The sequence below is a fragment of the Oryctolagus cuniculus genome, chromosome 2 (assembly GCF_051225735.1).
Source record: "Oryctolagus cuniculus isolate XC-2025 breed Fujian yellow rabbit chromosome 2, ASM5122573v1, whole genome shotgun sequence".
In the NCBI taxonomy this organism is placed as follows: Eukaryota; Metazoa; Chordata; class Mammalia; order Lagomorpha; family Leporidae; genus Oryctolagus; species Oryctolagus cuniculus.
The window spans coordinates 36,321,080-36,335,676 of NC_142868.1; the positions used below are offsets into that span (position 1 = coordinate 36,321,080).

General features: G+C 41.7%; 1 protein-coding gene across 10 annotated transcripts in view; it reads right to left on the reverse strand.

The window, feature by feature from the left end:
* ATP8A1 (ATPase phospholipid transporting 8A1) overlaps positions 1-14,597 on the reverse strand; it is a 260,638-nt gene that overhangs the window by 122,970 nt on the left and 123,071 nt on the right. For all 10 annotated transcript variants that reach the window (XM_089327160.1, XM_070068174.2, XM_089327162.1 and 7 more), the window contains 3 exons: positions 13,263-13,312; positions 7,656-7,725; positions 943-1,027 (listed from right to left, as the gene is read on the reverse strand). In XM_089327160.1, coding sequence (XP_089183286.1) covers positions 943-1,027; positions 7,656-7,725; positions 13,263-13,312 — 205 coding nt within the window. The remainder of the gene's footprint in view (positions 1-942; positions 1,028-7,655; positions 7,726-13,262; positions 13,313-14,597) is intronic.

Sequence of the window (14,597 nt, forward strand, 5' to 3'; positions counted from 1 at the left end):
TGGAGAATTGGGAGAAGTTTCTTAGTATCTTTGCTTTTCAAAGTTTAGCTGTTTGTTTTTGTCTAGAGTTTTTCAAAAACATTCCTATCTTTTCTCAGCCTGGACTAAGAGGAAGAGGAAGGAGTTGGAGGTCTGGACGGGGGCCACTGGTGACATTCCAGCCGAAGGCCACAGGAGTGAAAAGGCAGTTGGGAGAGCAGGCCCCAGCTGTGACCACTGCTGTCAAGTCTGGAGATAAGACCAGACATTCCTGCAGTAACTGCCCCTAATGCTTCACAAGTCCCGCTGCCTTCCATCTTATCTGACCCTCTCTGCAGACCATGTGCTGCCTGGTCTCGGTGTGGTGGGCACTTTGCGAGGACGGGGGGCAGCACTAAGCTTGGTTACCAGGGTTCACAGGCCACACACACAGTGTGTGGAAGGGACTTGTTAAAACGTCTTGAGTTGTAACTAGATGTAGTAACTATTTCCATAAGTTTTCAATACAAAGTCTTGAGTTAAAACTAAATTCAGTAACATTTTTAATAGCTCTATAAGTTTATTTATTTCTTCTCTTACTCAGCCTAGAACATTTCAGCTCTTTGACTCTTGCTTCTTTTGCTAAAGAACTGTTTGAGAGGTAAAGTAGTTATTATTTATTTATTGGACAGAAAGAGAGACATACACATACACAGGGAGAGGGAGATGGAGAAAGGGAGAGAGAGAAGAGTGGCTAGGTCCAGCCAAACTCAGGAGCCTGGAACTCAATCCAGATCTCTCATGTGGCTGGTAGAGTGATCACTGCTGCCTCCCAGGGGCTGCATCAGCAGGAGTCAGGAGTCAGGCGCTGGAGCTGAGAGCTGAACATAGGCACTCTGATATGGGATGTGGGCATCTTAACTGCTAGGCCAAATGCCTGCCCTCTCTTTTTACTTAATCATACTGTATTGCTATTACACTCACCTTCTGTAGCAAACTGTTCCAAATGTTTTAAAGTGATTTCTTTGTACTTTGAAGTCTCTGCCAGTCGCTCATAAATTACAGTGTCCTGGAAAGTAGACAGAAGGTACAATGTACTTAAGCAAGCATTCTGAGTTTAATGCAGTTGATGCTGGCAACATTACTGGCTGCAAGTCAGTATAAAAACAAGCAATCGCTTTTAGCACTGGTTTTGTTTGTCTACTAACACTGCTTCCTCACTGACAGCTCAGACACAGAGAGCCTCCTGTACATGAAGGTTCTTCATCCATGCAGTCAGCCAACCTTGGAGCATAAGAGAAGGGAGGCCTCTGATGGCCGCATCTGTACTGTACACACACAGACTTCGTTTTTGGTCTCTATTCCCTGCGTCATACAGTAGAACAACCATTTACATGGCATTTACAGTGGACTAGGTATTAGAGGTGATCTAGAGAGGAATGAAAGTATACGGGAGGATGTGCCTGCGTTACATGCACTTAGCCCCCATTTTATATAAGGGACCTGAGCATCTGCGGATTCCGGGGTCCTGGCGGCGCCCTGGATCGGTCCCCTGCAGACCTCAAGGGACAATGGTAAAGTTCTAGACCTGCTTCTTTCCAAGCACACCTCTACCACTCCAGTGTTCACAACCTCATTCTAGCAACACCTCGCTCACTTCCCACAGGCAGCAAGATTGCCCCCATCCCTGAAGGTTTTTTTTTTCTCCTTTTTACACTTTTTTTATGTATTTTTAGTTTTTATTATAAAGAAAAAAGATTTCACATTATTTCATAGACACAATTCTCAAAAGCTAAGCATACTTCCCTCCCTGGCTCAGTCTCCATTCCTCCCTTCCTCCCCTTTTTTGCCAACAACATACTTCCAATTTATAAGCACAGGCTTAATGCACCAGAAACCATAATGTTCAATAAGTAAAAAGTAGAAAGATCACTGTTCCACAGGAAATAGACAAGCTTATAGACAATAACCAAATCATAAAGTATCAGTTTCATACTTTTTTTTTAATTTTGTATTAGGTATCACATACCAGAGTTGCAGGATTCAAGAGTTGCTACAAAGGGGCACAGTCCAGAGACTGTTTCAAGAAACAGGTTGGGGAGCTCGACTGGACAAAGCCCAGGATCTTGTGGCCCTGCTGCAGTACCTGTCAGGACTTTACAATGCCAGCGTGCACAGGGGATCCCTAGGGAGTGTAACAGCATTGGGGCACAGAACCTTCTAGGGCTTAGAGTGTCTTTATGGGATTTCTGCTCAGACTTCAAGAAGTACAGGACTAAATCTGGTATAGTGGGGAGAACCTGGGGCAAACTTCAAAACTGTCCGAAATGGCAGAATATTTCTCTGGGTGTCACTTCAGCTTTAAGACTCAGTTTACTTTATCTGTAAAATTCGACTACTGGATTATTTTTAAAGTCCCTTTAACTTTGGCTTTACGAGCCACTTATGTTTCTCTAGTTTTTGCACCTCTGTCATTTGCTTGCTGCTTCTTTAGTTGCTCTCCAGCTTTGGTTTAATGTTTTTACGAGTTTTACTATTTAGTTCTTGATGGTTTTATTAGACCAGGAAACAATAAATCATTTACCTGCAATTTCTTTCTCAGTGGTATAACCCATTTTGGGAACCCTAGTCTCAGGGCTGAGATCTGGAAGGAGACTAATGGTGTATGATTTAGAACCCTTGAGAGAAACAGAACTTAGTGACCTCAAACCAGATGGAATATTCCAGGCCTCAACTACGAATTTCTTTTCATTTTTTCAGTGGCAGAATCAGAAGGGGGCAAAGCAGAAGGAAATGATCATTTCCCCTCATGGCACCTTCCTGAGATTGAAATGTGTAACTTATGAATTCTAGTGTTTTTCCAGAAGCTCATGAGATTGTCAGTGAAATTCAAATAGGTCACTTTACCATCAAGAAAACTCTTCCTTAAATTTAAAATCAGGAAAACAAAAGTGATAAGTAACATGGTTAGGAAGAATAAATCCTGCAGTGTATCCAAACCTTGGTGGAAGATACTGATACTTGGAACCCAGGAAACTAATTCCCCACCTTTCCCCTCAGCACGGAGAAAGGCAGGAGCAGAATGTGGCCTCCGCATTACGCAGTGCTTCCAGATGAGGATCTCAGTGGGCCATGTTACAAGTGAAAAACAAATACACACCTATCCTTTTACACCCATCCTGCCACTGCTTTATTCGGAGGGTTAAAGCAGGAATTCGGCACACTGCCAGGTACCGAGAGAGGTATCTTCCCAGGACCTGAAGCACAAGCATGCCCTAGGAGAGCACCTGCAGCCTCTGGGGTCACACGCAGGGAAAATCCTTGCCAGAGCTACTTATCTGGTGTCCAGGTCCTGTGTAAGGGAAACCAGACAGCCAGGACTGCTGCTGTGGGAGCTGCATGGCAGAGTAGACTCACAAGTAAAGAGCCTTGGGTTTCAAAGAAGCTTAGCCTCATGATTAATCATCCTCTTTGGGGAGTTTTCATTCAAAAAGCTAAATTTTCCTATTCCTCTTTTAGACTGAGGTTCTCTATGCCTTGGTAGGTGTTAGAAATTTTGTTAATAAGAAGATAGCAGTGGAGAAAAAAGAACAGCAATCAATATTGGAATTATCTGGGAAATCTTGATATAAATTAGTCTATTTCCATCAAGGAATTTGCTCTTGCTGTCAAGTGAAACAGCAAGGCAGGGCTGACCTGCTATAGGAAGCCTGGGCCCCTTTGCACAGGGACACCTGCCAAAGACATGAGGCACACCCAGATTTACACCCAAGTACCACAAGGATTTTCTGTGTGTGTGTGTGCAGTTCAGAATGATCTGCACTCTGCCTCTGAGGTGGTACTGAGCTGCTAAAAATAGCTACCTTCAGATGTGGTTGGTTTGTCATGGTATAGAATTTAAGAGATACCCAGTTTGAACTTTTCATCACTCTAAGGCTCCAACAGTATTACCCTTATTAGCCAAGTTTCTAATTCTTCCTCTGGTATGTAAGTTTTTTAGCAGGAGTCTTACTTTCTTGAATAAATTTTTACTCACATAAATGTAACTTCCTGGGGCCAGCGCTGTGGCTCGGCGGGTTGAAGCCCTGGCCTGAAGCGCTGGCATCCCATATGGGCGCTGGTTCTAGTCCTGGCTGCTCCTCTTCCCATCCAGCTCTCTGCTATGGCCTGGGAAAGCAGTGGAAGAGGGCCCAAGTCCTTGGGACCCTGCACCCACATGGGAGACCTGGAGGAAGCTCCTGGCTTCAGATCGGCGCAGCTCTGGCCGTTGCGGCCATCTGGGGAGTGAACCAGTGGATGGAAGACCTTTCTCTCTGTCTCTACCTCTCTCTGTACCTCTGTCTTTCAAATAAATAAAATCTTAAAAAAAATGTAACTTCCTAAGTTGCTTATTTTCATGGATATAAAGGGAATATTGAGTACTTCTTTTTTTTTTTAAATTTAAAAATTGGGGCTGGTGCTGTGGCATGGCGGGTGGGGCTACTACCTGCAGTGCCGGCATCCCATATGGGCTCTGATTCGAGTCCTGGTTGCTCCTGTCTGTCTCTCTGCTGTGGCCTGGGAAAGTGGTGGAGGATGGCCCAAGCCCTTGGGCCCTAGTACCCATGTTGGAGACCTGGAGGAAGGTCCTGGCTCCTGGCTTCGGCTTGCCACAACTCCGGCCATTGTGGCCGATTGGGGAGTGGGCCAGCGGATGGAGGACCTCTCTCTCTCTGCCTCTCCTTCTCTCTCTGTGTAGCTCTTTCAAGTAAAATAATAAATCTTTAAAAAAAATTAAAAATTAATAAAGCAATTCAACTTTATCGTAGAAAATTCGGAAAGATCAGAAAAAAATAAGTCGTCCATACACACATACCTACAGACATATGCACACACACAGGGTCATTATATTGTGATGTGGTCAAGTCAGCACTGTATTCCAGATCACTAACTCTGTCTCTACCCCTTCAATTGTGTATAATATAAAATTTATCCCATTTCTTGATCTAAAAAATTTATATTTAATTTATAAGTTAAATTATATAATTATGTAATTTATCTTACATGTATCTTTATATTCCCTCCTAATTTCTTTTTGATTAAAAATAGTTGGAATTTATATATTTGTCTTTTTTTTTTCCACCTCTAAACATCCTCTGTGAGACTGGTCTATACAGCCGAAATAATCTTGAGTCAATCCATTTCCATTTGTTGACGTTGCTCATTACCACCCTTGGTATGAAATTTTCTTGTGTGCCTCCAAGCTTTGCTCCTTCTGAGCCCCTCTTTGCACGCATGCCAATCTCGTGGCTTTGCACGTGTACAACCCCTGCAGCGGTTGGCATGAGCTTTCCTCAGCCTCTTTCCATAACTGGGGAAGCTCGCCACTGTCAGGCATCGGAGCAGGGAGGCTGGCTCCCATAAGCATTTTACAAGCAGAACTGTTTGCTCACATACTCCCACAGAAGCCAAATTCCAGCCAATCCTGCATGCTCCCCACCCCACCTGGCTCAAGAACTTCAAGGAATCTCTCTGGTTTTCCATTTGATCTACAAAGACATTTATCTTGCTTTTGAGCCAGGATTTTATCTTTCAAATTTCTCTTTATACTATCTCCATTGTTGCCATGTTTTGGATTAGAGAAGGTACATCAAAGTAGGAACACACTGGGCTATCTTGACTGGACAATGTTAATGATGAATTCTCAGTGCACTCTGCTTAGGTTTTCTGCTGTTCTTATCACCTGCTGATCACTCTACCATGGACTCAACAGTTTAAGTTCTCCAAACTTCAATGTCCCTTCCTGGTTCTCTACTTCCCTTTTATACACACTACTTTCTTCACATAAGATCTCTTCAATCCCTTGCTTTTAATTTCCAATCACATATGTGAATAAATAAAACTAAACACCCTGGACTCCTTCCCCTGTGAAATCCAGGCATCCCTGCCTGATGGCCCGGATGTAGATCCCAAGTTTCTATTTTGGTAAGTGGTCCTAGATAGTTGACTCAGTTAGGCAAGAGAAATCCAATAATAATCCTAGATAATCTTTCCCTTCACCCCCATGCAATCAATTACTAAGTTCTAAATCTTTTTCCTATCGTCTTCTCTGCAACTGTACTGGTTCATTCCTACCAACTGTTGCCTGGTCTTTGTTAATGGCCTGAACTGGTAGCTAGCTCTCTGTATACATCTTTTTTGAGCTTTAAATCCTGTTCCCAAATGACAAGGAAAAAAAAGCACAAATTCTTGAGCATGAAAAAAAAAATGACCTGACTCACATCCATATTTCCAGGCAAACTGGAAGTAGTTTCCAAACTTTCCTTGCTGTTTTACATATTAATGTCTCTTTACTACTTAACCACATTTCATAGCTAATTTGGGAGTGACAGGAAACAATGGAATAAGTTAATAAATGCAAGCTATCTCTGCAGCTATTAAAAAAAGAAGTTTGGTGTTTTTTGCATTCAAGGCTTTTCCTCCCCAAAGTTTCTAGCTACAAAACTATTCAAAGCTAAAAAAGGAAGTGTGTGCTTTGGGTGTTGTAAACTGAACATACACCAACCACTTCAAGTGAGAGGTCTTAAAGGCTCCTCATTAGTCCCTTATCACTGCATATTACCTCCAGGATGTGAAAAATTTTCTTTACAATATACCCTTATGCTGTAAGGGCACACACACACACACACACACACGCATATATACACATTTCCATGGCTGGTTAAGCTCCTGACAAGTCTTAGGTGTTATGCTTATATCTCCAAAAATTCAGTTCAAAGTCCAGGGATAAAAATATATATAAATAATAAATGCTGGATGTTTGAATCTATAAGAATACAAAACCAAAAGAATTCTAAAACTAATTCATACGACATCATGAACTAATTCTAACAAAATATTTGAAAACTAAGGGTTCATTCAAGTTTCATTTCAATGCTTTCAAAGCAAAGGTTGAACATTCTCAATATGAATTTAAAAAGTAGACTTGGACTTCTTAAATTCAGTTTCCAAATGATAAAGCCAGGTTGTTAATTATAGTTAAATTGGAAAAGTACAAGTTGATGAGTTTATAAACTAGTGACTGGGAAAGTGCAATTCAGAAGGAAAACATCGACTGATTTTAATGTCAAAGGCGTTAATTAGTAATTTCTCATTTTTCCATGAATGTAAACATATTTTAACTAGGAAAGTTCAATTAGAATGACATATTATTGTTTCTGTCAATATAACCTGCCAATCTTCCAAAGCCAACCAGTAGTCAGAAATTCTGTTATAATTATAACAACGCAAGACAAATAGCAATCACCAAATGAAAAAATGATAGCAGTCATTGTGATCCAATTCCCTCCATCTCCCAATTCTGTGGTCTTTTAAAAAATAGATTCCAACTGGAGTGGATCACTATATATCATAAACTTTTAAGATACTTTCTTAATTGAGTTGTTTCTAACATAGTTTATATAACATAAACCTCAAATATTATGTATAAATATTGAATTATAAAAATAACCTAGGCCAAACATTTTCTGAGCACCAAATTTACCCACAGAAGGAATTCTACATTTCACCAGGACAGTATTACTATAAAACTCCAACAGAAGTGGGTGTCAGCAGCTTCATGCTAAACATCTGTGTTACGTTTCCATAGCAGAATGCCTACCACATACACGGTAAATCATTATAAATCAAAACTTTTAAAAATAAAAATAAAAACTTACAGCTCCTTTGCAGTAAAGTCGTAACTTCCCGGATGGAGTGCGAACAATCACTGACATTCTTTTCCTGGCGCTGAAAGAAAGGTTTTCCATAAAGTGTCATCACACAGAGGATGCACATATATGTGTTTGTCATGCTTCACATCTTTTAATACTCACAGTGAAGAAATAAATTGGGCCAAATTATGAACCTTATTCTTTCACACCCATAGACTATGCCCTTGGGATACAGTTGAAAATTACGCTGTGTTCTTTAAGGCACCATTGACTGCCCTGGAGGAGTTATTTCCAAAATAGCTCCCAAAAAATCTGCAAGAGTGAGTACCCAACAGACTGGAGTCCTAGTTTAATATTCTGAGGTTTGAAAACATATTTAATTAAGCCAGTATCTTAGAAGATAAATTGTATGTTACAGTTTTTATAAAAAGCAGAATACTCATCAATTTTAAGTCCATACCAAGTCACACAGAAAGACAAATACTAGTGCTTTAAAACAACTTACTGGGGCCAGTGCTGGGCCACAGTGGGTTAAGCCACTGCCTGCAATGCTGGCATCTCATAAGGTACCCTGATCTACCAGCTCCTTGCTAATGCTCCTGGGAAAGCAGTGGAGGATGGCCTAAGAGCTTGGGCTCCTACACCTATGTTCCAGGCTCTGGGTCTGGCCCAGCCCAATCTGTTGCAGCCATATGGGGAATGAACCAACAAATGATGATTTCTCTCTCTGAATCAGTGGATGGAATATCTCTCCCTCTTTCTCTCTCATTCAGCCACTGAAGTAAATAAATCCATTAAAAAAAAAAACCTTAGGTTCCCACAACCATTGTTTTCAATCATTAATAGCTAACCACTGGCATCATAGATGCACACACACACACACAAAACCCCCAAAACCTGAGCTACACTGATGGGCACAGACCTCTTAACATGGAGTTGGTGACTTAAGCAGTTTAATAAAAACTGAGTCCAAAGTACAACCTCCCTCAACACATTGTTACAGAGGCAGCTAACAACAGTGAACACAATGAACCAGTACAGCATCCTATAGAACTCATTCAAGAGTGTATGGGCATTCTTGGCAGAACTGAATGCATCTTTATTTCACCATACAGTACACCACTGCTAAAAGAAAAGGAAATGAATTCAATTAAGAGAGGCAGTCATGCTAATGTAGCCAATGGCCAGAAGTTTCTTTTAGAGGCATTTAGAAATATCTAAGTTCTCTGTTTCTACATCCATAACCACTATGATATTACTGCCCTATTCTCTACTCCACTCTTGTACTTTAGGAATATATTTATTTGAGCCTCCTTTATTGTTCCTATCATAGCCTTTCTTGTTTCACGCCCCTCTTAATCCAGCTTTGATAATGTTGTCCCAAACTCATCCAGTTCCTTTATCTTCTCCTGGTAAGATCCCCCAATCCTGGGTGAGCTGGAGCCCTCTTCTTTATTTAAAAAATTTTTATTTGCATATATTTATTTGAGAGGCAGAGAGACAGAGTTAGACAGAGGTAGAGAGACCTTCCATTTGTGGGTTCACTCCACAATTGGCTCCATCAGGTGAGATCAGGCCAAGGTCAGGAGACTGGAACCCAATCCAGGTCTCCCATATAAGGGCAAGGACCCATGTAACTGAACCAGCACCTGCTGCTTCCCAGGGTGTACACCGGCAGGAAGATGGAATTAGTGGCACATCAGAGTAAGTTGACATTGCTAGAGAAAAGGCACCCAGCCACAGAGATTAGAAAATATGTGATATGCAACACCAACTTGGTGCTTTGTACAGCTAATGACTAATGAGTCCATACATCTCTCTAAGCAGCCTGCTCTCTCACCCTTTACAGGATTATGGGATACTTTCTCCATTCTCCCAATCTCCTACATTCCCCCCGCCCAACTCTGGATCCTCTGAATTTTTGCAATTTACATTGATGGAAGCCTCAGGTAAGAAATCCCTTTTCTTTCTGCTATTGTATCCTACGTGTCAGAGTGGGCATTTAGTCCACTGGTGAGGATGCCTCTGTCCCATATTGAATTACATGAGTTTGATGCTTAGAGCCAGCTCCTGACTTCAGCTTCCTGCTAATTATGGACTAGTGGGCAATGCGGATGGCTACAACTGGGTTCCTGCCCTCCCCATGGGAGACCTGGTTTGAGTTCCTGGTTTCCAGCTTCAATTCCAGCCCAGCCCTGGACATTGCAGGCATTTGGGGAGTGAACCAGCAAATGGCAGCACACGTTCTCTCTCCCTTTCCCCTTATGTTATTTCTCAAATAAATAAAATTTTTAAAAAGACCCTCTATGTGTAGCTACATGGGCAGCATCTTTTTTTTTTTTTTCCTGTTACAGTGGAGGAAATGTTTCTTGGGTTCTCACTGGCCTTCCTTCCACTTGTCTTTGAGCACTCTTTCATTCCCCTTTCTCATTAACTTCACTCCAAAAGTCACACTGATCTGTCCTGAATCTGCATCTCTCCTTCTGTGAAGGATGGACCTATTAATCTGTGTGCACCGAGCTCTAGTTTCTCCCCTATGAAACTCACCCCAACCACGCCCTCTCCACCAAGCCACATCTCCTTTCAAGTCTTTCCTCACTCCTCCTCAGGGCTTAATTTCTCCAATCCATCATTATACAAAGTCTCTACTTACTGCCTGTTCATTCCTAATCTTTGCCAACTCACTTCTTTCCTCTCCCTTCCAACCAATGGCCACATCTAGCATAACCTGCACAGTCTCTGGCACAGATGGCTACCCTCTCCCTACCCCACTTCCCTTGGCTCTGTGGTATCTGGCATCCCCTCTCTGTCCTCTACGTTTCTAGCAACGGAGTGGTCTCCTTTGCGGATTCCTTTCAAATCTAATCAAACCTTACAAATTAAGAGTTGCTCATGGCTCAGTTGCCAGCTTTCCACTTTCCCTTCACTTAAAATTTTATTTCCAGGAAATTTCATCCATTTTCATGGCTTTAAATATCATTCACAGAGCAATGACTACAAAACTGGCACTTCAGCCATCAGTCTCCCTTTTTATGATTCAGGTACTTATATCCAACTGCCTATCTGCCTCTTCTACTTGTATATCGTGCAGGCATCTAAAATCCAGCAATCCCAGACATCTACTCTTACTCCACTTCTGTCCTCTATGTAAAGTCGTACTTCCATCTGCCCGGTTATATATGCCAGGAACCCTAACTCTTCCCTGCTTCCCCCCTCCATATTCATTCCTCAAAGTTTCATAGAAATCCCTCCAAAGACATGTGGATTCATCAACTCCCCTGTAATTTCACTGTTCTCATCCTCATGTAAACCCCTTTTAAAGATTTTATTTTATTTGAGAGGTAGAGTTACAGACAGTGAGAGGGAGAGACAGAGAGAAAGGTCATCCTTCCACTGGTCCATTCCCCAAATGGCCGCAACTGAACCGGTCCGAAGCCAGGAGCCAGGTGCTTCTTCCCGGTCTCCCACGTGGGTGCAGGGGCCCAGGGACTTGGGCCATCTTCTACTGCTTTTCCAGACCATAGCAGAGAGCTGGATTGGAAGTAGAGCAGCCGGGACTAGAACCGGCATCCATATGGGAATGTGGCACTGCAGGCAGAGGATTAACCTACTATGCCACAGCGCCGGCCCCTCCAGAGAGTATTTTAACAGCACCAGATTCACTTTTCCTAGTTCCTTTCTTAAACTCATTTGCCTCACAGCATCCTGGAAGAACCAAAACTCCTGACTGCTTTATTTTTCTTCATGACACTTAAGATAGTACTTTCCAAGTGTGTGTTTAAAAAACATATACAAATACCAATGAATATACTATTTATAATATATCAGATATAATACAAGTTGGCTTATAAGAAACAATCATTGTTGTTGACACAATGTACTTTGGGAATACTCTACTCTAGTTCATCTTGCAGCTTCTTACTTATTCTCTTTAGAGACTTTCGGACCACAGAGGGAAAGAAGACAGGATTTACCTAATAAATTGGACAGACCTCATTATGTTTTTGTTATTAACTATGGGACTGTGGTCACTACCAAGCAAGACAGAAACCAAGGGGATGGCGCTCTGGTGTAGCGGGTAAAGCCACCGCCTGCAATGCCAGCATCCCATATGTGTTCCAGTTCGAGTTCTGGCTACTCCACTTCTGATCCAGCTCTCTGCTATGGTCTGGGAAAGCAGAAGATGGCCCAAGTCCTTGGGCCCCTGCCCCCACACCCGTGTGGAAGACTTGGAGGAAGATCCTGGCTCCAGGCTTCTGATCATTGCAGCTCCAGCCATTGTGGCCAGCTGGAGAGTGAACCAGTGGCTGGAAGACCTCTCTCTCTCTCTCTCTCTCTGCCTCTCCTTCTCTCTCTGTGTAACTATTTCAAATACATTTAAAAAAAAAAAAAAAGACAGCAATCAAAGGTGGCATAGAAAAGGAAGTGCCTCTCCAAGGCAGTGTACATATGTGCCTTCTTCCATGGAGAGAGTTCCAGGAAAAAAAAAAAAAAAGATGGGTACATATTTCCTTGGAGAGCGGCACTACTTCCTAATGGACTTGACACTGAAAGTCTCCTGTGACTGGTGATGCAATCTTTAAAGATCATGCTATGAGAAGGTCGGCTGGCTGGAAAACTACACAGTCATGTGGGAGTGAAAAACCAAAACCTCACTGACTGTAGCTGAGGGCCTCTATTATTTGGCCTTAAGGAGTAAAGTAAGTAGGATAACCACTTTGTTTTCTGTTCTTTCCTACTGGATGGTAACTGGTCTTATGCAAGGATACTCAAAATGTTTCTAGAAAAGGAATTAAAAGATAAGCTTATTTTAGCATGACAATTTTGAAACCTATGCTTGCATTTCTTTACTTTTTTTTTTTTTTGACAGGCAGAGTGGACAGTGAGAGAGACAGACAGAGAGAAAGGTCTTCCTTTTTTCCGTTGGTTCACCCCTCAATGGCTGCTGTGGGCGGCGCATAGTGCTGAGCCAAAGCCAGGAGCCAGGTGCTTCTCCTGGTCTCCCATGCAGGTGCAGGGCCCAAGGACTTGGGCCATCCTCCACTGCACTCCCGGGCCACAGCAGAGGGCTGGACTGGAAGAGGAGCAACCAGGACAGAATCCAGCACCCCGACCAGGACTAGAACCCGGGGTGCTGGCACCGCAGGGGGAGGATTAGCCTAGTGAGCCGTGGCGCCAGCTGTATGCTCTCATTTCTAACACAAAGATGGATATAGTTCTCCAAATCTCAAAGATAATCAGATACAACAAGTACATAGTAAGAATCAGTGCTTCCCAATTCATCTCTACTCCACATAAACCTTGGTGCCTCTAACTATGTTTTCAGATCATTAGCCATAGACTCCTGGTCCTATACAGAAGTCTTCTGAATCAGAGAGTGGTGTTTCAGAAAGATTTCTGAACTTTCATGAGGACTCACAGATTGCAACACTTTGTGAAAACTGTCATGATTTATCCACATACATTGCAGTTAAAAACATACTGAAGATTTTAACATTTTTTCTGAAAAAACTTAAATAAAAACAAAGCACACTTTCTAGTTATTTAAGAGAGAAAAAATAAACAAGGGAGAAAATTATCATATCTATACAAATCGTAGAGTAGGTGTTTTACCTGGTGAACTCCAGGACATTGAGTAATTCGTATCTTTCTTCCTGCCCCAGCTATGAAGAAATGGAATATATGAGTACATATAGTTGGAAATCACTTAGGCTTCTTGGACATATATACTGGCCATAAAGTTTTATTATAAAAATGTCAACATGAACAGAAGAGAACTTACTAACTTTCAGGTTAATTAAGATATAGGAAACAGAAAGTCCAGAACAGGAGAAAACCAAAAGGAAATCCAAGTACCACAGAGGCAGACTTCAGAGCAAAACCAGCCCAGACAGAGAATGGAGGGCTTCGCCACCGGCCAGATTATCTGGAACGGCTGGACTGAGAGCACTAGGGAGGTATGGGGAACAATTAGTAACAGAAAGAAAATGAAGCTATTAAAAGAATACTGAGGTATTTACCTTAAGGAAATAAAGGGGAAAATTTTTATTTAGGAAGTAATTTTGTGTCAGGAAACACAAAATTAAAAAAAAGAAAATAATTACTGCCTACAACAATATTCACCTATAAATGCTATAGATACAATATAAATATTAAGTGATTCTTAAATGAGATATAATTTACATATAATAAAATGCAGAGACCTTCGATGTATAGTTCAATAAAAATCATATAGTTTGACAAAGGTATACTGTGTATACCCACCACCCAATCAAGATGTGGAACACCCCATCAACATCTCTGTGTGCTTCTCCCATCAATCTCCCTGCCCTGAGGCACCACTGTCGTGGTTTCTATCACCATAAACCACTTCTCAGCTGCATATAAATGAAGTGAAACGGGATGCACTGTTATGTCTCAGGCATTTATTCTGCTCAACATAATGCTTTTGAGATTCATCAATCAATAACTCATTTTTATTGTTTAGATACTTCATGGTAGAAATATCTCACGATTTGTGATTGGTTTTCTATTGATGGGCATTTGGCTAATTCCAGTTTTTGGCAGTTATGACTAAAGCTGCTGTGAACAGTTCTCCACCAGTCTTTTTGTGGACGTAAACTTTCACTCCTGTGGGATAACTAGTGTACAGTCATTGCGGGCAGATGTAAGTTCCCTTTCAAGAGAAAATATTAGAAGCTTTTCTGAATGGACTGTGTACTCTACTCAACTACTAGAAATATGTGATTGCTCCACTTGTCCTATACTCTAATATCTGGAGGTGACAATGTTTGTAACGTCAGCCTTCTTGGTGAGTGTGTAGGGGGATCTTTTTGTGTTTTTAAATCTGCATTTCCTCAATGACTAACAATTTTTTTATGTCATTCACATATCTTATTTTGTGAAAACTCAGGTTAACTTTTTGGAGCCTAATTTTGGAGCCTGTGG